The 27,600-nt window shown below is 45.0% G+C and overlaps 1 protein-coding gene across 1 annotated transcript in view; it reads right to left on the bottom strand.

The window, feature by feature from the left end:
- Window positions 1-27,600, bottom strand: part of PEAR1 (platelet endothelial aggregation receptor 1) — a 118,889-nt gene that overhangs the window by 4,076 nt on the left and 87,213 nt on the right. The window contains exons 9-22 of the mRNA XM_066609149.1: window positions 18,828-19,040; window positions 18,407-18,581; window positions 17,070-17,190; window positions 13,377-13,540; window positions 11,387-11,489; window positions 10,646-10,792; window positions 10,440-10,568; window positions 7,771-7,899; window positions 6,618-6,746; window positions 5,214-5,342; window positions 4,318-4,446; window positions 2,119-2,328; window positions 1,922-2,037; window positions 1,231-1,345 (exon numbers count right to left, since the gene is read on the bottom strand). Coding sequence (XP_066465246.1) covers window positions 1,231-1,345; window positions 1,922-2,037; window positions 2,119-2,328; window positions 4,318-4,446; window positions 5,214-5,342; window positions 6,618-6,746; window positions 7,771-7,899; window positions 10,440-10,568; window positions 10,646-10,792; window positions 11,387-11,489; window positions 13,377-13,540; window positions 17,070-17,190; window positions 18,407-18,581; window positions 18,828-19,040 — 2,009 coding nt within the window. The remainder of the gene's footprint in view (window positions 1-1,230; window positions 1,346-1,921; window positions 2,038-2,118; window positions 2,329-4,317; window positions 4,447-5,213; window positions 5,343-6,617; window positions 6,747-7,770; window positions 7,900-10,439; window positions 10,569-10,645; window positions 10,793-11,386; window positions 11,490-13,376; window positions 13,541-17,069; window positions 17,191-18,406; window positions 18,582-18,827; window positions 19,041-27,600) is intronic.

Below are 27,600 nucleotides of genomic sequence, written 5' to 3'. Positions count from 1 at the left end.
GCTCTTTACTGGAGAGAACCCCCAAGTTGCTTTCACAAAAGTAGTCTCAATGCAGTGAGAGCTGCAGCGGAAAGAAACAGGCGAGGGCGAAGTCAGAATAACAGGCCGAGGTCGGAACAGGAGCATTTCAATCAATATGGTCAATAAGAGGAGTTCTGGGCAGGTGGTGTTCAGGCAAGAGAATATAATGAGCTGAGGCCAGGACAGGCAGAGTTCAGGAAAGCTGGGTAATCAGACGGAGGGTCAAAGCAGAGAATGGCATAGGTTACAGAGAGACCTTCACAGGACCACTATAAACTTCTTGCTCAAGCACCCGTCAGTTGGGAAGAGTGCCTTAAATAATCCAAGAGGCATGGGGAGGGAAAACTGTGGCGAGCATGCACATGCATCCTATGGGCAGAGGAGACAGCCAGAGGGTTAGCACAAGGTTGCTGCATAGAAGACCCAAAGGATGCTGATGCCCAGTACCAACTAGGGGCAGGTTAAGGGTGAGGAGAAACACCACTGGCCGCAACAGACACTTCTTATTCTGTTCGCACTAGCATATGTTCGTCTGTTAAACGCAGGCCATCCATGCTCCTCTGCAGCGCCACCTATTGGATGGCAGCATTCCTGCAAGTCAATGTCAGACTCTTTATACAAGTCTTATAGCAATGACTGGAAGCATGGATGGCCTTATAAGTCTCCTCACACACCTTGTAGGTATTCTCCTTAAAGAGCAATGATACCCTTCCCGACCCATGTCATAGGCTTCTTACTAGCCAAGCCAGAAAACTACTGTAGACTCTTTATACAAGCCTTATAACAATGACTGGAAATTGAAAGCCAAGTCAGAATCCATACACAGACATCTGTTTCAGGGTTTTTGCCCCCTCATCAGTTTGCAGTAGGTTTCTGGCTTGGTTTTTAATTCCCAGTCATTGTTATAAGGCTTGTATTAAGGGTCTAACATTGACTTGCAGAAATGCTGCCTTCCACTAGGTGGTGCAGCAGAGGTATTGTTCCATCTCACTTATTTGCATGCCTGAACCATATGTGATAGTGTGAAGAGGCCCTTAGCTAGACATATGTCAAATCCCCAAAGATATGTCATGAGAAGTGAGACCCCAAGATTGAAGGTGCTCATGAACAAGCCACGAGGCCACCATAGCCACTGCAGGCCTGTAATACCAGAGATTATCGACCTACTATGGACGACCCCTTGATGTTGTTCCCTTTACTATCACGTACCTTTAAGTGCAGCCTGATGTTTCCAGTCGGCTGGCAAGGTGGCATTGTGGTCCGGACAGTAGGCGTTCATTCTCTCTCTTTCGGCATTCATCACATTAGAGAAATGAGGGTTCATCTAAATAAAAAATACAATCAGCGAACAGCTTCTGAATACACAATGTGTTCTATGTACGAAAGTGGCAGGTTAAATTTATGATCTATATTTAAAGGGATTGTCCAGTTGTGAACTATCGATGGTGTATCCTTAGGATAGGTCATCAGTAGCTAATCGGTGGTGGTCAAATGTCAAGGATCCACACATATCAGCTGTTCTCTGGGCTGGTACTCTCATGCACTGAGCTGATTTATGCAGAAAGCAAACAGCTCTGTTCTCTCTGAAGTGGCCAGGCTTGGTATTACAGGCAAAGCTCAGACTGAAATGAATAGGAACTTGCAATACCAAATCTGGCCACTGCAGAGAGAACAGCGCTATCTGCTTCCTGCAGAAATCAGCTCACTGCACAAGCACACTGGCCCAGAGAACAGCTGATCAGTAAGGGTCTCTTGCTGACAGATTCACGCCAATCTACTACTGATGACTATTGATCGGATACACCATAAATAGTTAATCCATCACGGTTCTTAAAGAAGACTTCTCATGCATTACATCTGGTATTTCTGGAATGCACTATGCTCAAGAAAGACTATTTACCTTCTTGGAGCCTGGTCTGTCCTGGGTGCTTGGCACAGGCGGTGGGTTGGGGGCACATTGAGACAGAGTGTGATAGCTGGGGTTGGTGTAGTAGTGCATGTAACTTGGAGGTACATCTGTAGAGACAGATTGATAATTAGATCATGGAGTAATAGACACACTATAAATATCCTGTATGATTACATGTTCGTGTCTACCTGGGACTTCATACACCGAGCTGGCCGGTCTAGTAGACGTGTACGCCACCGCTAAGTTACGGCTCTCTTTGTCTTTCTGCCAGTGGCGGTAGACCAGAAATAAGGCGACCAGCGCGACCACCAAGATTACTAAAGCGATGATGCCAATCATGGGTCCAATGGAATCTGGGCTCACAGGAGTCTTCGGGACTATTGTAATCGGGACCGGTGCTGTGCAAAAAGGACATTAGACTTCGTTTAGTCATGAAGGGTATCAGTTATACGATAGACTGAATTACTGTGCAATTACTGGGCGGATGACCTAGCAGTGCCGATCAATGCACTGAGTGGCGGCTCCTGAGAGGTCACACTGATCACAGCAGCGGCGGCTCCTGAGGGGTCACACTGATCACAGCAGCGGCGGCTCCTGAGGGGTCACACTGATCACAGCAGCAGCGGCTCCTGAGGGGTCACACTGATCACAGCAGCGGCGGCTCCTGAGGGGTCACACTGATCACAGCAGCGGCGGCTCCTGCTGTCGCCAGACCAGAACTACAGAGCAAGTGAGTTAAATTCTTGTTGGGTTTCTGCCCGGCTGGGGGTTCCTATTACTACTGGAACCTCAAACAAGGGTCACTATTACTATTGGGGGCACTAACACGGTCACTTTTACTAGAAGAGCCATTAAGGGGACCACTATTAGTATTGGAGCCACTAAACAGGGCACTTACTACTGGAGGCGCAATTCTGTTACTTCACGCAATAACGGTACAACGCCTGTAAAGGCTTGAGGCTCCCCTGCATTAGATGTGACATTGCAGTGCAACACATGTTGTTCTATGTGATTGTTCTCAGTAAGAGAAACCAAGTGATCTTGTAGATATGAGACCTTTTAATGGCTAACAAAAATACATGATGTTACAGCAAGCTTTCAGACCTACACAGGGTTCTTCTTCAGACTAAAAAAAGAGTTGTTCCTTTAAAATAGCCTTATAGTCCTGTGGAGTTAAAATGGGAACCTCTATGGAAACCTGGAAGTTGTTGCTTTCCTTTCTCCACAAAGAAGTAAAGAGGAAGGAGGTCTATTCAACTGTTATTAGCAATGGATTGCGGAAGTCCGACTCTAACACTAGAGGAAAAGCCAAACACAAGTGACTCGTCCGCTCTCATCGTCTAATAGTACTCTCCAGCGGTGGTCAAGATATAAGGGGTGTAGAAGATGCAGCTGCTCCACGTACTATGGAGAAAAAGTTCCCCGTGACACATCCCTGTGCTGGTCCCTGGTGCTCAGGGCCTCAATCCACATCCTCGGTCTTCTGAAGAATTTTTGAGATTTTTCATCATCCCTCCTCCATGACATGGGAGAGATTAGACTAATGAAGGACATGGTGATGCTTGATCTGCAGATCTACTGACCTACACTGAATGGCCACCTTATTAGAGCCCCCAACTAGCAGCCCAATGGATTCCCATTGGCCTTTAGAACCAGAGCAATTAATCACAGTGTCCTTCTCAAGGTAACAATGTACCCCGGGTGCACCAAGAAAACCTTCCCCACACCATTACACCCCCTACACCAGCCTGGTAGGAAGGGGTCATCAATTCAGGCTGCTTGTGCCAAATTCTGATCTCCCATCAGTGCAGGACAACAGAAATCCGGATCCATCTGATCAGGTGATGTTTTCCCGATGCTCAGTGATACAAGTTTTGCGCTCGCCTTTCTGTTTCTTTTAGCAATGGCACTGGAATTGGTTAACTGCTGCTCATATGTATTATGTGTTAGTTGGAGCACCAGCGTTCTGGTGCTGCTCTTGACTTCTGCACCTCCCATTTGTCAGAATGATTCCTGACATCCTACTCTGACCCCTATCGTCTGTCCACAGGATACACTTTCGCTGGATGTTTTCCTCGATCACACCATTCTTGATATACTTTCCACACTACTACATGAAAATAAACCCACGTGGTTGGCAGTAAAGCCCTGGCTAGTCCAGCACGGAAGACCCGGCCTCGTTGGAAGCCGCTTAGATCGTGGGAATTTCCCATCTAATGTGGATTCACACTGAAACTGATCCACGGAAAACTTGCCACATGATTGTATGCGGCACTCCGGGGTCACGGCACTAATTTCCATACAGGGGAGCACCAATCGTGAGAGCGCTGGGTCTCTAATAATGGGGTTATTCAATGTATAGACAAATGACATCATCTACCTAATACCTTTTTCACATCGTGCCCCAGACCAACCATCCTCACATTGGCAATGACCGGTCACATGGTCACAGGTGGAATTGTGGAGACAGTCACAGACTTGGTAGCATTTGAGCCCGTAGGTCCTAGGAGGGCACCCTGTTGGTGAAGAATATAGAACATATTATTACATTACGTAGTTAATCCCTTAAGGACGTGTCCAGTTTTTTTTTTTTTACTTTTGCTCCCCACTTCCAAAAAGTTATAACTTTATTTTTCCGTTGACGTAGCCGTCAGGGGGCTTGTCTTTTGTGGGACAAGTTTTATTTTCAATGATACTATTTCATGTACCGTATAATGTACTGAAGTACTTAAAAAATTTTTTAAACTAAAGTGTAGCCTATTTTTAGTCCACATAGCGGACTTAAACTTGCGATTGTTTCATTGTTTATACCATAAACTGCAATACTTCAGTATTGCAGTATATGATATTTTTGCTAGAATTCTATTAGGTCAGGCCACAGGCATGTCTTAATAGGCAGAAATAGGCCACAGGCTGCCATGACACCCAAACAGCATCCCACGATCTTGTCGCATAGATTCATTTAAGACTTCCAATTGCTGACTGGGCCATTTAAAGGGTAAGCAGCCACAACTGGCATGAACTCCAATGTCGGCTGTTGTGACACGGTGTCGGTTGTCAAAGACAGCCAACACCAGCTGTGTATGGAGCAGGCTTGGCTTCCGAGTCCACACCGTATTAAATGTACATCCTCGGATGTGAAGGGGTTAAAGGGGTTGTCTGCTTTGAAAACCCATTTTCATACACTAATACTGTAGACTAAGACCAATACAATACACATATTTGAATAAATGAGTTAAGTAGTAATTGTTGACAATTACCCGACCCTGCCGCCAACACTTACGATTATCACAGTAGGGTCCGTTGTATCCCGGCAGACAGGAGCACTTCCCAGTCATGTGATCACATTCTGCTCCATTTTGGCATCTGCATCTGTTCATGCAGTTCTCTCCATACATCCCCAGGGGGCAGACTGCACATAGCAGAACACATTGTACATTACAAACCACATCGCAGAGATATTACGTATAGTTAAATGACACATTAGTACAGTTTTATGCGTTCCCACGTCGGCGGTCTTACTATATTTAATCATAAAGGGTATAAATGGAACGTCCAGATATTATTGTGAGATCAGCGTGAGAAACACTGTGAAGCCACCGCCTGCCATCCCATTATATTTTGGTGCCAATTTCTTAAAGGAGAACTGCAGACCAAATGGATACTCTGTGTTATGCCTATTTAAGTGTCCATGGGGCGGAGCATGGTGCTCTTTGAATCTCTATGCCATGCTCCGCCCCCTCAGTCCCTGAACCTGGCGCAATACAGTGTTTTATTCAGAGTGATCTGCTGAAAAACGACACCATCTACTAATGGCAAACCTTACTATTTGTGGGCAGGTGACTAGGTCCTCGAGAGTGCGGTCCCCTCCGACTACCCCATCAACATTCACATCCAGATCCAGCAAGGTATAAACTAGAGCTGGTCGAAAAGCAGTTGCTGGAGTCCCGCTGGCGCTGATTACCTCTTAGGGGGTAGACAAAGTATCGGACAGGTGAAAAATCTAATGTCTGGTATCTTTGAGTCTCCGGTTTCAGTTGTTGGAGACGGTGACGGATTGGGGTGGCTAGGGGTCACCAGTTATTAGCTGCCTAAGATGCTGTACTCTGCATATCAGTGTATACTGCAGTGAGTGTACAGCACCATACGCCATTTGTGTGGGGGGTTGGGGTTCGAGCTTGACTCAGGGCCCACCGGGGAAGTCACCGTTTATCTTCCTAGTTGGAGAACTCCTTGGTTGTCCCATATAGGAAATAGACTTATTAAAGCGACTCTCCAGTCCTGAGACAAAACCTGTTCAGGGACCAGAGAGAGGGGAGTTATAATATCTGCTGCCATCCTTTTCCTGGTTCTGCCACTGATCCACCTGTTCCTGGGGACCCTCTTCATTCTTCCAACATGGCCGTGGCAGTCCTCTCACTGCTTGATGCACATGGTGCATCATTAGTCAAATAGTGCATGCTGCTTCTTGATTGGCCAGCACTGCTCACATGAGCATCACTGGCCAATGAGAGCAGCATGTAATGTCTCACTATTACTCAGTGTGCATCGGGTAATCTAAGAATTGCTGAAGCCATCTTGGACATATGAAGAGTGGCCCAGGAACAGGTGGATCTGTGATGAAACCGAGAAGAGGACATCATCAGGTAAAACGAACAAAAAAAGTCCCACAAGTCATTGGTCTTACCTTCAGAACACGTTTTCCCGTACCACCCGGCCCGGCAGGTACAAGTCCCATCAATGGCGTTACATTGGCCTCCATTTTGGCAAGAACAGGTATTGGCGCAATCCTTACCCCACAGTCCTAGAGGACAAGCTGAAATACAAAGTACCATGAAAATGACTCAATGCAACATGTATTTACTATGCCTTAGGCCCCCCACACACACTAGAGTATTTTAGGCGGTATGTTGTCTGTGTTATTCCTGACCCATGCCTATAAGCCTCTTGCTTTCCTGTCCCACATCTATAGACCCCTTAAGCCAGAAACCTACTGCACACTGATGAGGGTAAAAAAAACCCCGAAACAGCTGTCTGTGTATGATATGCTGGCTTTATTTTCAATTCTCAATCATTGTTATAAAGCTTGTATAAAGAGTCTGACACTGACTTGCAGGAATGCCGCTGTAGAGGTATTTGATTGAAACAGGCTGAACTAGATGGACATTGTCTTCATTCATCCTAACATACTATGTTACTATGTATGTTATGTTCCACCTTCCTTATTTGCATATATTTCCCAGAGGAGCATGGACGGCCTTATAAGTCTCCCCACACATCATCTATTAGCTCTCCTTAAGGAGAGATGATACCCTTCCCGACCCACGTGACAGGCCTCTTACTAGCCAAGCCAGGATCCTACTGCACACTGATGAGGGTCAAAAACCTCAAAACAGCTGTCTGTGTATGGATTCTGGCTTGGCTTTTAATTCCCAGTCATTGTTATAAAGACTTGTATAAAGGGTTGAATATTGACCTGTAGGAATGCTGCCTTCCAATAGGTGGCGCTGCAGAGGTATTGTTCCATAGTCTATGAACAGCGCCCATTATGGCCTATGAGGATATGCACATTGATGTCTTTTTGCACAGATGGATGGTATGCATGAAAAAACTCATCACATGTCCTGTTCCTCTAAGAAATTCAGGCGGACTTGTGTCCCTGTGCCGTCGTATGCGAGTTGCGCCCAACTCGCCCATACAGGTAGTGCCCACCTAACCTTACATGCATTGAATATCTGCATCCTCGTAGCTAGTGGAGCTGACATTTCTCGATGTTCTTGACTATCACTTGTCAATAGTGTCCAATGGACACCCTATACATAAACATAGAGCTGCCTTACCATCAGAGCACGTCTTTCCGGTCCATCCTGGTAGGCAGTCACACTTCCCATCTATAGCGCTGCAGTGTCCTCCATATTGACAATAACAGGAACTGGCACAATCCTTCCCCCAAGATCCCGGAGAACAGGCTGAGAGGACAACAAAGTAGGACAACATTCAGTGTGTTTCTGTCCACATAGGGTATGATCGAGGTCTGCGGGGGACGTGGGCAACATATTGATGGGAGACACCAACAATAGGGATCCATACTCTCATAATACTACTGAAATAATACCACCATACAGTACCAAATAGTGCTCACAGAATACCAGTGTTATGGCCGCCGGCCACCTCTCTAATCTCCACCTACTGCCGGTCTTTGCATCTTCTGCTTGGCAGACACCACATACTTTCCCCAGCTCTCTCCTCTACCTCTAGGGTGCGCCTGCGTGCTTGGCCAGCCTCTTAAAGGGTTATCCAGGCAAGTGCTATAGATGACCTATTGAGAGGGCAGGTGATCAATAGCTGGCCGGCTGGAGTCTGCCACTCGGGACCCCGACCGATCAGCTGTTATGGCATCCACTGTCATTGGCAAAACACACAGGGTACAGAGCGGACGCAGATGGCTCCAACCCCTGTGTGGTGGCCGATGCTGGTTTTTACAGGCATAGCTGTTTTAAAATCAATGAGAGCTGTGCCTGCAATTACCAGCACCGGCCACTACACAGGGGTTGGAGCTATGTGCTTCCATTTAGTATCCTGCGTGTTATGGCACTGACAGCGGGTGCCGGAACAGCTAATTGGTCGGGGTCCTGAGGATAGGTCATCAGTATTAATTGCCTGAAAAAACCCTTTAAAAGACCAGTCTGCGCACTAAGCTTTCCTGTCCCCATCGTATCTAGATGTTTCCCAGTATATTTAAGCCACACCTCTCTTTCCCACTGGAGGGTGCCTGAGCAATGAGATTCCTAATGATCGAAATGAAGGTGTTCCAGTATTTACTGACACTCATTTGGCTCTTGGCTATACCCAGCTTTCCCAAATACTGCATGTCCCAACCTCAGCTTGATTCTTGACTACGTTTTGCCAGATTGCTCCCTGCCCTGACCTCCTGCCACATTACCATGCTGAATACCTGTCCTGACCTTACCTGTTGTACTATGCCCTTGCCTGTCCCTTTGATACAATGTGTCAGCTGTCACTGCAATGAGACTACTCCTGAAAAACGATCTGGAGATTTTCTGCAGCGAAGGCCAGATCCCTCAAAAAGAGGTTTAAGGGTGAAAACCAGGGGACCCTTTATAGCAGCCTTCAGGAGTAGCCCAAAGTCGAATAGGTCAGTGGCACAGGGGGTCCACACTTGCTGCATTTACAGTCCCCTATTAAGAAGCTTACCAGGTTATTTAAAGCACCCTCCCCCACTGGAGGGTGCACGAGTAATGCGTTTCTAGTGGTTTGTGATAGTGTATCTGTAACCAGCTTGACTCTCAGTTTTGACCCTCTGTTTGAATACCCAGCTTTCCCAAACTCTCTTCTTCTGTTGACCTCGACTTGTTATAATGACTATATCTTGCCTGAACCCCAGCTGCCCTAACCTCCTGCCTATTAACCATATTGACTGAAAATTGCTTGTCCTGACCACTGCTTGTTTTTCTGACTTTATCCTTGCCTGTCCCCCTGGTATCACCCTCTGGTGCCTTCGGCCCACCTGAGCCAGCTGTAGTGGTCCAGAGTTAGTAGGGCCCCTCCATAATTTTTTATGTCTGTCTCGTGTCAATGTCTTGTCAGTGTCTTGTCTGTGGCATGCATTTGATTTATGTGTATTGAATGGTTGCAAGGTTGAAAGGGTTAATCTCTGGGATGTTCTGTCCTGTCTGCAAAATGTATCCTATTCAGTGTATCATTTGTGACCATGTGATCATGCTTTGTATATGTATTTGCAAGAATGCAATGCAAGTCATTCTGGTCTAGTCTAGCCAAGAGTCAAGTCAGTGAGCCCCGCAGACACTGTGGAGATCAGTCTATGTATGGAGCATGGAGGAAGCCGAGCGATTGCCCGATGCTCAGCCTGGGCCCATTCAACCCAGGAATCCTCAGTACTTCTGCTGAGTACTGAGGGCAAGTGAGTGTTTGCCGGTGAAGACAGTTTGCCGGGAGAGAAACTTCACAGATAACTTGGACTGTGGATTATCCAAATCCCCCGAGAATCCTCCCGGTTACTACCCTGTGATCTCCCCCAGCGGTAATGTGGTTGGGTCAAGAGCTACCCCCAGGAGAGAGGAGATGGTAGAGCCCCGTGACAAGGACTTTCCCTACCCTGCTGTCTCCTCGGCTGTGGGCCAGCTCCTCGGATGCTGCACAGCTGTCACTGCACTCCTGAGGAAGCAACCTGGAGATTCCCTGCATCAAAGGCCAGACCCCTCAAAAAGAAGTTTAAGGTTGAAAACCAGGGGACCCCTTAATGATCCCCTCAAGAGGAGAGCAAATCTAAATCAGGAAGTGACACACTGTGGTACAGTCGCCATACACTGCCAATACATAAGGGCATCCATATCATACATGACTTATATAATACCTGTACGGTACTAATATTGCAAAACATCTCCACAGGGGCAGATTAGACAGTTTATGTGACGTGTGGGTCCCTAAATAGTGAAGGCCCAAAGTCGATTACCCCGTTTGAACTTACACTCAGAACAGTCGTTGCCTTTCCAGCCAGGAGAGCATTCACAGGATCCGTCCACCGGGTCACACGTGGAGTGGTTGGCACATTTACAATAGAAGGTACATTTCTTCCCATAGCGTCCAGGAGGGCAGCCTGAGACAGAAGGAAGGGTTATAAGTGAATTACTCAGCAGGGAAAGACACTGAGCATAGCGTAAGTGATTTTCTTACTGTTTTCGCAGTTGCTGCCATCGTACCCCGAGGCGCAGGTGCAGGATCCGTCCTCCGCAGAGCAGGATGCCCCATTTTTACAAGTACAAGACATATTACAGCTCCGCCCCCAGGAGCCTTCCTTACAGGTCTTTTCACAATGATCACCTAAAAAAATGAATAAATAAGCTGAAGAAAGTTTAGATAAGACCTCATGTGTATCTGTCAGGAATCGGGAACCTCCTGCTCTCCAGTCCGTGGCTCTCACTACTAAGCCATCCAGTCTGTGGGCAGTACACTTGCATTACTATCAGCCTTGTTGCATGATCCTGGTTATTTAGTTCCTGCCTCGTGGCCCTGACCCTGCCTCTGTCCCTGATGAGGCTCGTTATAAAAGCCTGACCCTACCACTGCACCAGTGTGGAATTAATCTGCGGCACAGCACTGTTTGGTCAAGCTCCATGTTGCCTGGTTCTCCGCTACTTCTGCAAGACCAACTGATACTGACTTCTGGCTTCCTCTCTGACTACGCTTCATCCATTTGTACTGCAAACTGAGACCTCCCGTTGCGGACTTCTGGTTCATTCTTGATTACTCTCCAGACTTGTGGCCATTACACTTGAGGCTTCAGCCTCATATCTATCTATCTATCTATCTATCTATCTATCTATCTATCTATCTATCTATCTATCTATCTATCTATCTATCTATCTATCTATCTATCTATCTATCTATCTATCTATCTATCATCCATACCCTCACCTTTCCATCCTGGTAGGCATTTGCACTTCCCGGTGACAGGATCACAGCCATCAGCATTTTTACACTCACACTTCTGGCTACATCCAGGACCGAAGTTTCCAGCCTGTGTGCAGAGGAGCAGATAATCGTGTATCAGTCTCACTTGGATGGACAATCCTTATTTTCGATTCTAATCCATCTGTTCCTCTTTGGGGTATTTTTAGAAGTCTGCTTTTTTAAGAATTGTTACTGTTTCTTATAGGGTCAGTATGTTTGGCACTGTTATGGTGGCACTGTTCCTATTACTATTATGGGTGTACTGTGTCTCATACTGTCATGGTGGCATTACTATTATGGGTGTACTGTGCCTGACATTGCTATGAAGGGGCACTACGCCTGACACTCTAGGGTGTATAGTGTCTATGTTACTATTATGGGGGCACTGTGTGTAACACTGTTATAGGTGTACTGCGCCTGACACAGGGTGCGTTCACACAAAGACAATTTGCTCCAGATTTTGATGCAGATCTGCCGAAGATTCCCCCATTTCAATTGAATTCAAACTGAAGGGGTGAAATCTGTCACAGATTTGCACAAAAATCTGCAACTAATCAACGATGTGTGAACGCAGCCTTCTAGGTGCTCAGTGCCTGACACCGTTATGGCTGTATTGTGTCTGACATGGTAATGGGGATGGTAACCTCCGCTCTTATGAAGCTACTGTGACACTTTTATAAAGGCGATCTGCCTGACAATGTTATGGAAGCACTGTGTCTGACACTATTATGAAGGGGCACTATGCCTGGCACTGTTACAGATGGGTGTACTGTTCCTGATACTACTATGAAGGGGCACTATGCTTGGCACTGTAACAGATGGGTGTACTGTTCCTGACAGTGCTATGGGGGCAATATGCCTGGCACCGTTACGGATGGGTGTACTGTTCCTGACAGTGCTATGGGGGCACTATGCCTGGCACTGTTATGGATGGGTGTACTGTTCCTGATACTACTATGAAGGGGCACTATGCCTGACACCGTTACGGATGGGTGTACTGTTCCTGATACTACTATGAAGGGGCACTATGCTTGGCACTGTAACAGATTGGGTGTACTGTTTCTGACAGTGCTATGGGGGCAATATGCCTGGCACTGTTATGGATGGGTGTACTGTTCCTGACACTGCTATGGGAGCACTATGCCTGGCACTGTTATAGATGGGTGTACTGTGATTGACACTACTATGAAGGAGCACTATGCCTGGCATTGTTATAGATGGGTGTACTGTTCCTGACACTGCTATGGGGGCACTATGCCTGGCACTGTTACGGATGTGTGTACTGTTCCTGATACTACTATGAAGGGGCACTATGCCTGACACTGTTATAGATGGGTGTACTGTTGCTGACACTGCTATGGGGGCACTATGCCTGGCACTGTTACGGATGTGTGTACTGCGTCTGACACTACTATGGGGGCACTATGCCTGGCACTGTTACGGATGTGTGTACTGTGTCTGACACTACTATGAAGGGGCACTTATGCCTGGCACTGTTATAGGTGGGTGTACTGTTCCTGACACTGCTATGGGGGCACTATGCCTGGCACTGTTACGGATGGGTGTACTGTTCCTGACACTGCTATGGGGGCACTGTGTATCCGTGTAGATTGTGTCAGGACACGGACAGGATGAGTACTGGATAATGCGAAAAAGCAGCACAGATAGAAATCTTCAGAAAGTTTCTTGTAGATCAAAGTAACATCTTTATTGGCAGTTCCACTGACACGACGTGCAGGACAAGCGACGTTTCGACCGCTATTACGGTCTTTGTCAAGCTTCTGACGATTCCAATCTGTGCTGCTTTTTCACATTATCCTGTATTCTACATTGGAGGATTTGAGGAAGTCCACATCCCGGACTAAGGGGGCACTAATACGGCCCCTCCATTTATTGGCTCTGAGGATGTGCTGCATAACGGACAGGATGAGTGGCGCTAGAATCTGATATGTACCTTGCAGGGCAGCTCACACTTCTCCCCGTACCACCCATGAGTACAGGTGCAGTGCCCGGTGACGGGGCTGCAGGACGCACTGTTGGTGCAGTCACAGCTCCTGTTACAGTTGAAGCCCCAGTTGCCCGCAGGACACGGCACGGAGCAGTCCCCTTTCTGCCAACCTGGAATAAAGAGCATTGACTTCAATAAGCAACAGATAATACTGTATTTCCCATACAACATGGTCTGAGCATCAGTTTTGGGGGAGCTACCTCAGTGAAGGGTGCTTCCCCAGGAGGACAACGCCTTTAACAACTACCCATCTGCACTGAAAACATTAGCGCCCTCCTTCCACTTTGTTATCAGAGACCTCTATGGCAGGCTTTATTCTCAGCGGTGTGGAGGGCGGGCCTGGCAGAACCAGTGTCAGGGAGGGGCAAACTGGGCATCTCAAGAGCGCCCCCTTTCTTCAGTTCCACTGCTACTACTGCTATGCAGCTGTATGCTGCCTGTCCTGAGTGGTTGGGCAGTCCGCTGCTAAAAGTAAGCATGCACAGACTATGTCAGTGGAAGCCAACAGCGGGCACGTACCCGCATAGATCAGCACAGGTGTGCGACGAGGGTGACGTCATTCAGTCACTGTCTGTGCCGACACCGCACGGCTCTGCCTCCTCCAGTCCAGCTGTGTGCCCCATGTCGCCACCTGACCAGTCTCAATACGCAGGGCGCACACAGCTGGGTGGCGTCACAGAGGGAACAGTGAACCAGCCTGCCAGGGGAATTGCACCCACAGCAGCCAGCAGGTATTTGTCACTGCAAGAAAGACCTGAGCAGTTTGCAGTAGACTGATTCGGGATCTGATCATGTTTTCTAACCCCTTCCTGCCACAGGATGTAAGTTTATGTCCTGGATGAGAAGGGGCTTCTGCATATGGACATAAACTTACCTAACCGATGTAATTACAGAACGCCGATGGGATGCCATGGCAACCAGATGCCAAACAATGGCGTCCAAGTCTGCCATGGCCTATATTTGCTAGAAATTGCAATAATGCATGGCAGTACAGAAGTACTGCAATGTATTATCAGTGCAATCATGCATCGCAGGTTCAAGTCCCCTACAGGGACATAAAAAATGTAGAAAACAAATAAAATAAAAGTAGAAAAAAAAAACAGGTAAAAAAATAGTAAGAAAAAGTTTTCTGTGCACTTTTCCCTTTTTGTTACAGAGAAAAAATGTAGAACAATGTTTTACCCCCCCCCCCCTCATGTTTGGTATTGTGGCATCCACAACAACCCGTACAATACATTTTATCCTGCTCGGCAAATGCTACAAAAAATAGTATAAGGGAGCTAAAAAGCTTTTTTGCTCATTTCGCCTCACAAAAAAACTGCAAAGAGGTGATAAAAGATAGTATTTATAAATAGTCATGCAAAAAGCAAGCCCTCACATGGAAGACTATAAAAATTATGAAACTTTGAATGCAGCAATGTAAAAAAATAAATTAAAAAAGGGGTTTTTATTATGTAAAAGTTGAAAAACCTAAAAAAGTATATATAATTTTTGTATTGTCCTAATCATAACAGCCAACAGAAAAAAATGTATCGTCATTAAGGCCTCCTTCCCGCGAACGGATTTCCGGCGCGTAATTCGCGGCGGAAATCCGCTATGTTGCCCGCAGCTATTAGGTTCTATTGAACCCAATAGCTCAGTGCTCACGGTGCGGAATTCCACTGCGGAATTCCGCCCCGTGAAATCTCCCGTTGTCACCCGCGGCATGCTCTATTTGCTGCGGGTGTACGCACGGACGGCTTCCATTGCAGTCAATGGAAGCTGTCCATTCACGCTATCTTCCGCTGTAGCACAGCGTAAGATAGCGTGAAAACGCTTCCCCGCCCACCGCTGCCGCGTCATGTGACATGGTGGGCGTGTCACATGACGCGGTGGAGGTGGGCAGGGAAGCGTCATGCGGGAGCGAGGACGCCGAATCCGCAGGTAAGTTTGGGGTCTCCTGGGGGGCGCCGTCGCAGCGGAGCCCGTCACGGCTGTGTGCAGCCGGCCTAATGCTACATGATTAACGCCTTAACAAACCTAAACAATGGCAGAATTGATGTGTTTTGTCTCTCTGCCCTGTAAATCATGTAATAGAAGTTGTACACTATATTCCAACAGTGTAAACAGGCAGTCATTGATCTATGATGGCGGGCGGCGGGAACAGATCTCCGACCTCCGCTTCCATTCTCTGTACGACTATTGCTCCAGTGTGAAATCTCAGAGGCGATAGTCTGCGGGGCGGCTGTCGGGCGCTTGTGCATCTGCCAGTCGTCCCATGTAAATATACCTTATCTATCACTGGCCGAAGGGTATATTCATACCGGCCGCCACATCAGGTCTTCGTGATGCAGATTTCAATGGGAAGCAGAAATCTGTGTTTTTGACAGATTTCACACTGGCGGTTTTTGTTTCCGTCTATCTGCTCCGTTGTGGCAGCAGCGAAACAGAAAGAAGACGGAGATATAAACGGAAGCAGATGTTTAGGCTGGGTTCACACAGGGCGGATTTGCCGCAGTTTTTTTGTTGCGGTTTTGCCGCAGAAGAACTGCTTCTGCGGCAAAACCGCTTCAAAGGTTAATTTTGGCTTGCGGATTTTCTTGCGGAAAAATCCGCAAGTGTTTTTTTCCACAGCGCTTTTTTACTTTTTGCAGCGTATTTTGGTACGGATTTTGCTGCGTCCATAGAGGTCTATGGACAAAAAAGCGCTGCGGAAGTGCGGCAGTGCAGAAAAAAACGTCCTGTGAGAACAGCTTTTTTCCAAAAGTCATTTGTGCTGCATTGCACTGGAAACACAGCGGTTTTGCCGAAGTGCGGATATGCAATGGCAAACCGTGGCACATCCGCACTGTGTGAACCCAGCCTTTAGCTTTCCATCTGCTTTTATTTGCATTGACAGCAATATTTAAAAATACGGATCCGCTTTGTTCCAGGTGCTCCCAAATTTACGACATAAATTCTCATTTAGGCCGGCTGCACACGGAATATTCCGCGGCGAAGCCCGTCACGGCGCACCCTAGAGACCCCATACTTACCAGCGGATCCGGCGTCCTGGGTCCCGCATGACGCTGCGGCGTGACGCGCCACAGCGTCATGTGACACGCCGGCCACGTCACAAGACACCACAGCGTCATATGACGCGGCAGCGGTAGGCGGAGGGGTGATTTCACGCTATCTTCTGCTGTGTTACAGCGGAAGATAACGTAAACGGATGGCTTCCATTGACTGCAATGGAAGCTGGCCGCGCGTACACCCGCGGCAAATAGAGCATGCCGCGGGTGAGGACGGGAGATTTCACGGTGCGGAATTCCGCGATAAAATTCCGCACCATGAGCATTGAGTTGTTAGGTTCAATAGAACCTAATAGCTGCGGGCAACGCGGCGGTTTTTCGCCGCGTATTACACGGCGGCAATCCATCCGTGGGAAGGAGGCCTTAACCTATTATGACGCAGATTCAAGGCGGAATCGGCCTGGGTGCCATACGGATTCTGCATCAAAGCCACGGCTAAATCCGCTGTGTGAACAGGGTCTAAGAACCCACAGTCAGAGCTTACATGGATGCTGACAGAATACGACTATTGGTAGAATAGCTTAGAATTTGGGGCCCCACTTTATAAATGTGCCGGACTTTGTCTACAACCCTCCTGGTGGGCACTTACCTTCTTTACACACACAGGTGCCATCTATAGGGGAGCATGCCAGGTGGTTTATACATGTGCAAGTCTGGGAACAGCCATCTCCGAAGCCTTCATCAGGACAGAAGTGCGAACAGTGACTCCCCTGATACAATGTAACGAAATAGCAGTCAGTATACAGATAAAAGGGGCACAGTTATTGTGCTAACAGTTCTAACCCCCGGCTCATACTCCAATCACAACCAGAGCTGCATTCAAGATTTTTGCTTTCATTCAGTTAGCTCTCAGGCTGCAGGAACTAACATGCTGGTTTAACCCCTTCCTACTCCAGGGTGCATATGTACATCTTGAGTGAGAATGGGTTGCCCTGAAAGGACGTAGAGCCCGCGCCATCCTCAGCAGGACGTGACTGTGACTGACAGCCAGCCTCCAACTACAACAGCAGGGATTGGTGAGAACACTGTTAATCCCTTACATGCCATAGTTACTTTTGATTGCGGTATTACCAGGTACACCAGGTAGGCCACCATGTAATGGCGGAGGGCGACAGTTTGCCGTGGCAGCTGGATGCCAGTCAATAGCATCTGTCATAACCTGTGATTGCAATGATAAGTGATAATGGATGTAGAGCAATCATAACATCGCAGGTTCAAGTCCCCTACAGGGAAATAAAAAATGTTAAAAAAAAAACCTTTTTTTTGTACACTTTTCCCTCTTTTTTTGTTAAAATTTTTCTTTAAGAGTCACATTTGGCATTGTCGCACCTATAATGACCTGTAGAATACATTGAACACACTATTTATTCCACACAGCAAATGCTGGTAAAAAAAAGCAAAAAGGAGCCAAAAAGCTATTTTTCCCTGTTCATTCTGCCTATAAAAAAGCAATAAAAAAAATCAAAAAGGTCATATGTATCCCAAGATGGAACGAATAAAAACTACAACTTCTCACGCAGAAAACAAGCCCCACCGATCCCACGGATTTTATTAGCTCACAGAAAAAAGTTATTATGTTATTTATACTGAATGCTGTTAAAAATAGGAAAAAAAACTGTCGCAAAATTGATGTTTTTTTCTCTCCGCCCTCGAAAAAATTCAGAAATTTTTTACAATACAATATATGTACCTAAAAGAGTGCTAATAAAAACTACAGCTCGCCACACAAAAAACAAGCCCTCATACGGATATATCAATGGAAAAATAAAAAAAAGTTATGACTTTTGAAAAGCGGAGATGAAAATCCCCCAAAAATTGTTGTGTCATTAGGTCCACTATAGGCCGCGTCACTCAGAGGTGGAGGAGGGTCCACACTTTGGACTACCCCTTCCGTGTGCCCTATAAGGTGCAGCAGATAAGACTTACCGTAAAGCCTGGGGCACAGTGGCATTGCCCGGTCTCGCTGTCGCAGGATCCACCATTGAGGCATAAACATGGCTCCTGACAGTTGGTTCCATAGTAGCCATGGGGGCAGGTCTCATTGCAGGTCAGGCCGGCCCAGCCGGTTTTACATGTGCATTCGCCGGTCATTGGGTGGCAGCTGTAGGACAGGAACAAGGTGACACGGATGGCATTGTTTTTAGCCATGTGATTGGCCAATGACCTGCATATGACCAGTAGAGGGCACTCCTGTCTCCCTATGACTACTGCAAGCATGCAGAAAGTTTTCCGGTGCACCCAGGGTAATATATAGAAGTAAACCCCCTCACCCCAGCACTATCTAAAGGAGTCGTACGCCTTGTTTACTCCATAGGGGCAAATATGGCATCAGATCCCTTTAACTTACCTCTTGGTGTGTTGGGCATCGCACTGACAAGCCAAGTGGCACTGTAGCCCGTAGCTGGTGTCTGAGCACATTCTTTCCTCACATGTGGAGCCAAAGTAGCCAGCCTCACATAAACAGGCCCCATCAACGTGGTAACAGCGGACGGCATTGACACAGTCGCACGTCTCCTTACAGTCCCGTCCGTACTTCCCAATGGCACATTCCTCCAGGCAGCTGAGGAGACACAGACGCAGATATATATATATATTACTCCATGACGGCCCATACGTTTTTGAACTGACCTCACTAACCGGCTTTAGTCCTGAACATACATCTTTCTAAGGCGGTGGCTTGGCTGACTACTGACAGCCGGGCTCCTGCTCTAACTCCTTAAATGCCACAATCAGTAGCAACTGCAGCATGTAAGCAGATGACTGAGGCAGGAGGCTCTTTCTGTTACCCCGCGGTAAGATCACAAGGTACCAACGGGTTCCCATGGCAGCCGGAAGCCTGACAAAGGCCTCAATGTCTGCTATGTAACTCAGCATATTAAACCCCGCCTCTGTTATAGGCTTAGTAGAATGCAATACATTAGTAATGCAGTGTACTATCCTAGGCTGAACGATCACCTCTGCAGGTTCCTTGAGAGACACATACTGGTGGCATGGATCGGCTGTGCCCGCTCCTCCATGTGGAAGGCACTTTGAACCTACTTGGTCATGAATCCACCCTTGCAGGTCACATATACCCAAACATGTCTCCCTGGGCAGATGGGATCTTCCAATGCAACATGTCACCTCCAAGTACTTCTCTGCCCCCTAATTACCTAGACTTGAACCCAATTGAGCATCTGTAGGACCACCTGGATTGTCGTGTTTACTCTATGGATCCCCCCACGCACCCTCCAGCAACTGTGGGATGCAGTCAGCATGGCTCCAGACATGTAAGACAACCTACCTGCAGCCTATTGAGTCACTGCCGGCCTGCCTAGCTGCTATCTGTGCGGCACATGGTGGGTACTCAGCATATGAGCTGGTGGTCAGAATAATGGCACAAGCCCTCATATGTGAATACCTTATGGCTTGGTCCTCAATGTAAAAATAGGTTGATCATTAAAGGGATACTTCATGTTTTAATTCTACACCTGTTTCAAGAATTCTGCTTGCTGTCAGTGAATGGAAACATCCATTATTTACACCCAGAGGTTAAAACAATCAGTGCTGGTCCTACAACTGCATGGCTAATTAGAAGAAACGGATCTGATAGACCGGGCAAGCCTGTGTCAGCAGGACACGATTAAGGATGGTTTTCAAGATGTGATGGATTCCGTTCACTGACAGGAAAAAAGAGAGAAAGTGAAATACCTGTTCTAGTTTAGCGGCTCCCCCAGTGATTACACCTTTATTACTTATCTTAAGGTAAGGTGATAAGTGCCCTGTAAGAACAGTGGCTGATAACTTTTATAGCTGCAGCTCTTGTTCCCTGTTAACAGCTGATTTGTGTAATTTGAGGTGTTGAGCCCTTTAAGAAATATTAACCATGTGGTCGGTGACTGCGCAGAATGAGCGGGGACGGCGGCCGCAAGGAATAGTCACCCCAAACCAAAGGTTATGATAGCCGCAAAGCTGACACTCCACTACCGGGTTACTGTTCAGTCTCCCAATGCCTGCGCCAAAGCGACAGACCGCAGCTGCTGACCCCTGACCTGCCGCCGAGCAGATTTTCCATCTTGGCATGAAAAGTGGAAATATTATTTTTTTTAATTTATTTCATCAATTCCTCCTAAAAATCCTAAAAAAACAAGCTGCCTTCATACGGAGGGAACAAGTGCGCAGATACAGGGGTCACGTATGAGAGCGAGCGCAGGGGGGAGCAGACAGCTGATTGGGGGATCTTGGCAATACTTTGCCAGATTACAGCAAGTACATAGCGGGGACTATGTATGTTATCTTCCTGCAGGGCTGTTATTGCACTGTATAGTTGGCAAAATATGTCTACTATGGCCTTTCTATGTAGAACTCTGAATGACATCCACTGCAGAGCTCTATTATATGAGCGCTGTTTGGCGGTATTATCTGGGCGCCGTTTGTTAGTATTATAGCAAGTAGTCTTCCCATAGCAGCAATAGTTATTACAGGAAAAGCAAGTTTACACTCATTGTCAAAAACAGTCCGTCCCCAGAAAGAGTTGTTGGGTGGAAGGACACTTTCTATGTGTGATTCTACCCTCTAGTACCCTGTTGTACTGCCTCTAGCTTGGATACAAGATGTGATACAGGTGGGCATGGGGGCTCTAGTACCCTGTTGTACCGCCTCTAGCTTGGGTACTGGATGTGATACGGTCGGGCATGAAGGCTCAAGTACCCCTTTGTACCGCCTCTAGCTTGGATAAAACATGTGATACGGCAGACATGGAGGCTCTAGTACCCTGTTGTACCGCCTCTAGCTTGGATACAAGATGTGATACAGGTGGGCATGGAGGCTCTAGTACCCTGTTGTACCACCTCTAACTTCGATGCAAGATGTGATATGGGGGCATAAAGGCCCTAGTACCATGTATTACTGCCTCTAGCTTGGATACAAGATGTGATACAGGCGGGCATGGATGCTCTAGTACCCTATTGTACCGCCTCTAGCTTGGATACAAGATGTGATACGGATGGACATGGAGGCTCTAGTACCCTGTTGTACCGCCTCTACCTTGGATACAAGATGTGATACATGCAGGCATGAGGCTCTAGTGCCTAGTTGTACCGCCTATAGCTTGGATACAAGATGTGATACGGGTGAGCATGGAGGCTCTAGTACCCTGTTGTACCGCCTCTAGCTTGGATACATGATGTGATACGGGTGGGCATGGAGGCTCTAGTACCCTGTTGTACCGCCTCTAGCTTGGATACAAGATGTGATATGGGGGCATGGAGGCTCTAGTACCCTGTTGTACCTCCTCTAGCTTGGATGCAAGATGTGATACGGGTGAGCATGGAGGCTCTAGTACCTTGTTGTACCACCTCTAGCTTGGGTACTAGATGTGATATGGGGGCATAAAGGCTTTGGTACCCTATGTTACTGCCTCTAGCTTGGATACAAGATGTGATACAGGCAGGCATGGAGGCTCTAGTACCCTGTTGTACCGCCTCTAGCTTGGATACAAGATGTGATACAGACGGGCATGGAGGCTCTAGTACCCTGTTGTACCTCCTCTAGCTTGGATGCAAGATGTGATATGGGGGCATAAAGGCTTTGGTACCCTATGTTACTGCCTCTAGCTTGGATACAAGATGTGATACAGGTGGGCATGGAGGCTCTAGTACCCTGTTGTACCGCCTCTAGCTTGGATACAAGATGTGACATGGGTGGGCATGGAGGCTCTAGTACCCTGTTGTACCTCCTCTAGCTTGGATGCAAGATGTGATACGGGTGAGCATGGAGGCTCTAGTACCTTGTTGTACCACCTCTAGCTTGGGTACTAGATGTGATATGGGGGCATAAAGGCTTTGGTACCCTATGTTACTGCCTCTAGCTTGGATACAAGATGTGATACAGGCAGGCATGGAGGCTCTAGTACCCTGTTGTACCGCCTCTAGCTTGGATACAAGATGTGATACAGATGGGCATGGAGGCTCTAGTACCCTGTTGTGCCGCCTCTAGCTTAGATACAAGATGTGATATGGGTTGGCATGGAGGCTCTAGTACCCTGTTGTACCGCCTCTAGCTTGGATACAAGATGTGATATTGGGGCATAAAGGCTTTAGTACCCTGTTGTGCCGCCTCTAGCTTAGATACAAGATGTGATATGGGTTGGCATGGAGGCTCTAGTACCCTGTTGTACCGCCTCTAGCTTGGATACAAGATGTGATATTGGGGCATAAAGGCTTTAGTACCCTGTTGTTCCACCTCTAGCTTGGATACAAGATGTGATACAGGCGGGCAAGGACGCTCTAGTACCCTGTTGTACCGCCTGTAGCTTGGGTACTAGATGTGATACAGGCGGGCATGGAGGCTCTAGTGTCCTGTTGTACTGCCTTTAGCTTGGATACAAGATGTGATACAGGTGGGCATGGAGGCTCTAGTACGTTGTTGTACCACCTCTAGCTTGGGTACTAGATGTGATACGGGAGGGCATGGAGGCTCTAGTACCCTGTTGTACTGCCTCTAGCTTAGATACAAGATGTGATACAGATTGGCATAGAGGCTCTAGTACCCTGTTGAACTGCCTCTAGCTTGGATACAAGATGTGATACAGGCGGGCATGGAGGCTCTTGTACCCTGTTGTACCGCCTCAAGCCTGGATACAAGATGTGATACAGGCGAGCATGGAGGCTCTTGTACCCTGTTGTACCGCCTCAAGCCTGGATACAAGATGTGATACAGGCGAGCATGGAGGCTCTTGTACTCTGTTGTACCACCTCTAGCTTGGATACAAGATTTGATACAGATGGGTATGCAGGTTCTAGTACAATGCTAGGGTGCCTCTAATTTGGATACAAGATGTGATACAGGTGTAGTGGCCCAGAGTTAGTGGGGCCCCTCCATGAATGCTATTTGTTTGTCTCGCACAATTGTATTTATCATGTTGTGTGTCATACATATATATGTGTGTTTGCAAGGATGCAATGTGAGGGAGTCTTGCAAGAGTCTTTGGAAGTCTAGTCTGAGGAGTTGTACATGTGAGTCACACAGACACGGATTGGTCTGTGTAGAGAATGGAAGAGGCTAAGCGATTGCCTCGGTGCTACTTCAAGGTGCTTCACAGCAAGTAGAGAAAAGTAGAGCAGTATTATAGTAGTTATATTCTTGTACATAGGGGGCAGTATTATAGTAGTTATATTCTTGTACATAGGAGCAGTATTATAGTAGTTATATTCTTGTACATAGGAGGCAGTATTATAGTAGTTATATTCTTGTACATAAGAGGCAGTATTATAGTAGTTATATTCTTGTACATAAGAGGCAGTATTATAGTAGTTATATTCTTGTACATAGGGGGCAGTATTATAGTAGTTATATTCTTGTACATAAGAGGCAGTATTATAGTAGTTATATTCTTGTACATAGGGGGCAGTATTATAGTAGTTATATTCTTGTACATAGGGGGCAGTATTATAGTAGTTATATTCTTTTACATAGGAGGCAGTATTATAGTAGTTATATTCTTGTACATAGAGGGCGGTATTATAGTAGTTATATTCTTGTACATAGGAGCAGTATTATAGTAGTTATATTCTTGTACATAGGAGCAGTATTATAGTAGTTATATTCTTGTACATAGGGGCAGTATTATAGTAGTTATATTCTTGTACATAGGAGCAGTATTATAGTAGTTATATTCTTGTACATAGGGGGCAGTATTATAGTAGTTATATTCTTGTACATAAGAGGCAGTATTATAGTAGTTATATTCTTGTACATAGGGGGCAGTATTATAGTAGTTATATTCTTGTACATAGGGGGCAGTATTATAGTAGTTATATTCTTTTACATAGGAGGCAGTATTATAGTAGTTATATTCTTGTACATAGAGGGCGGTATTATAGTAGTTATATTCTTGTACATAGGAGCAGTATTATAGTAGTTATATTCTTGTACATAGGAGCAGTATTATAGTAGTTATATTCTTGTACATAGGGGCAGTATTATAGTAGTTCTATTCTTGTACATAGGAGCAGTATTATAGTAGTTATATTCCTGTACACAGGAGGCAGTATTATAGTAGTTATATTCTTGTACATAGGAGGCAGTATTATAGTAGTTATATTCTTGTACATAGGGGGCAGTATTATAGTAGTTATATTCTTGTACATAGGAGGCAGTATTATAGTAGTTATATTCTTGTACATAGGGGGCAGTATTATAGTAGTTATATTCTTGTACATGGGGGCAGTATTATAGTAGTTATATTCTTGTACATAGGGGGCAGTATTATAGTAGTTATATTCTTGTACATAGGAGGCAGTATTATAGTAGTTATATTCTTGTACATAGAGGGCAGTATTATAGTAGTTATATTCTTGTACATAGGGGGCAGTATTATAGTAGTCATATTCTTGTACATAGGGGGCAGTATTATAGTAGTTATATTCTTGTACATAGGAGGCAGTATTATAGTAGTTATATTCTTGTACATAGGAGGCAGTATTATAGTAGTTATATTCTTGTACATAGGAGGCAGTATTATAGTAGTTATATTCTTGTACATAGAGAGCAGTATTATAGTAGTTATATTCTTGTACATAGGAGGCAGTATTATAGTAGTTATATTTTTGTACATAGGGGGCAGTATTATAGTAGTTATATTCTTGTACATAAGAGGCAGTATTATAGTAGTTATATTCTTTTACATAGGAGGCAGTATTATAGTAGTTATATTCTTGTACATAGAGGGCGGTATTATAGTAGTTATATTCTTGTACATAGGAGCAGTATTATAGTAGTTATATTCTTGTACATAGGAGCAGTATTATAGTAGTTATATTCTTGTACATAGGAGCAGTATTATAGTAGTTATATTCCTGTACACAGGAGGCAGTATTATAGTAGTTATATTCTTGTACATAGGAGGCAGTATTATAGTAGTTATATTCTTGTACATAGGGGGCAGTATTATAGTAGTTATATTCTTGTACATAGGAGGCAGTATTATAGTAGTTATATTTTTGTACATAGGGGGCAGTATTATAGTAGTTATATTCTTGTACATAAGAGGCAGTATTATAGTAGTTATATTCTTTTACATAGGAGGCAGTATTATAGTAGTTATATTCTTGTACATAGAGGGCGGTATTATAGTAGTTATATTCTTGTACATAGGAGCAGTATTATAGTAGTTATATTCTTGTACATAGGAGCAGTATTATAGTAGTTATATTCTTGTACATAGGAGCAGTATTATAGTAGTTATATTCCTGTACACAGGAGGCAGTATTATAGTAGTTATATTCTTGTACATAGGAGGCAGTATTATAGTAGTTATATTCTTGTACATAGGGGGCAGTATTATAGTAGTTATATTCTTGTACATAGGAGGCAGTATTATAGTAGTTATATTCTTGTACATAGGGGGCAGTATTATAGTAGTTATATTCTTGTACATAGGGGCAGTATTATAGTAGTTATATTCTTGTACATAGGGGGCAGTATTATAGTAGTTATATTCTTGTACACAGGAGGCAGTATTATAGTAGTTATATTCTTGTACATAGGAGGCAGTATTATAGTAGTTATATTCTGGTACATAGGAGGCAGTATTATAGTAGTTATAATCTTGTACATAGGGGGCAGTATTATAGTAGTTATATTCTTGTACATAGGAGCAGTATTATAGCAGTTATAGTCTTGTACATAGGAGCAGTATTATAGCAGTTATAGTCTTGTACATAGGGGGCAGTATTATAGTAGTTATATTCTTGTACATAGGAGGCAGTGTTATAGTAGTTATATTCTTGTACGCAGGGGCAGTATTATAGTAGTTATATTCTTGTACGCAGGGGCAGTATTATAGTAGTTATATTCTTGTACATAGGGGGCAGTATTATAGTAGTTATATTCTTGTACATAGGAGGCAGTATTATAGTAGTTATATTCTTGTACATAGGGGAAAGTATTATAGTAGTTATATTCTTGTACATAGGGGGCAGTATTATAGTAGTTATATTCTTGTACATAGGCGGCAGTATTATAGTAGTTATATTCTTGTACGCAGGGGCAGTATTATAGTAGTTATATTCTTGTACATAGGGGGCAGTATTATAGTAGTTATATTCTTGTACATAGGAGGCAGTATTATAGTAGTTATATTCTTGTACATAGGGGAAAGTATTATAGTAGTTATATTCTTGTACATAGGGGGCAGTATTATAGTAGTTATATTCTTGTACATAGGCGGCAGTATTATAGTAGTTATATTCTTGTACGCAGGGGCAGTATTATAGTAGTTATATTCTTGTACATAGGGGGCAGTATTATAGTAGTTATATTCTTGTACATAGGAGGCAGTATTATAGTAGTTATATTCTTGTACATTGGAGCAGTATTATAGTAGTTATATTCTTGTACATAGGGGGCAGTATTATAGTAGTTATATTCTTGTACATAGGGGGCAGTATTATAGTAGTTATTTTCTTGTACATAGGAGCAGTATTATAGTAGTTATTTTCTTGTACATAGGGGTCAGTATTATAGTAGTTATATTCTTGTACATAGGAGGCAGTATTATAGTAGTTATATTCTTGTACATTGGAGCAGTATTATAGTAGTTATATTCTTGTACATAGGAGCAGTATTATAGTAGTTATATTCTAGTACATAGGGGGCAGTATTATAGTAGTTATTTTCTTGTACATAGGAGCAGTATTATAGTAGTTATTTTCTTGTACATAGGGGTCAGTATTATAGTAGTTATATTCTTGTACATAGGGGGCAGTATTATAGTAGTTATAGTCTTGTACATAGGGGGCAGTATTATAGTAGTTATATTCTTGTACATAGGAGCAGTATTATAGTAGTTATATTCTTGCACATAGGGGCAGTATTATAGTAGTTATATTCTTGTACATAGGAGGCAGTATTGTAGTAATTATATTCTTGTACATAGGGGGCAGTATTATAGTAGTTATATTCTTGTACATAGGGGGCAGTATTATAGTAGTTATATTCTTGTACATAGGAGGCAGTATTATAGTAGTTATATTCTTGTACACAGGAGCAGTATTATAGTAGTTATATTCTTGTACATAGGGGGCAGTATTATAGTAGTTATATTCTTGTACATAGGGGGGCAGTATTATAGTAGTTAT

The sequence above is a fragment of the Eleutherodactylus coqui genome, chromosome 6 (assembly GCF_035609145.1).
Source record: "Eleutherodactylus coqui strain aEleCoq1 chromosome 6, aEleCoq1.hap1, whole genome shotgun sequence".
Taxonomy (NCBI): Eukaryota; Metazoa; Chordata; class Amphibia; order Anura; family Eleutherodactylidae; genus Eleutherodactylus; species Eleutherodactylus coqui.
This window is presented reverse-complemented; position numbering and strand designations above follow the sequence as displayed.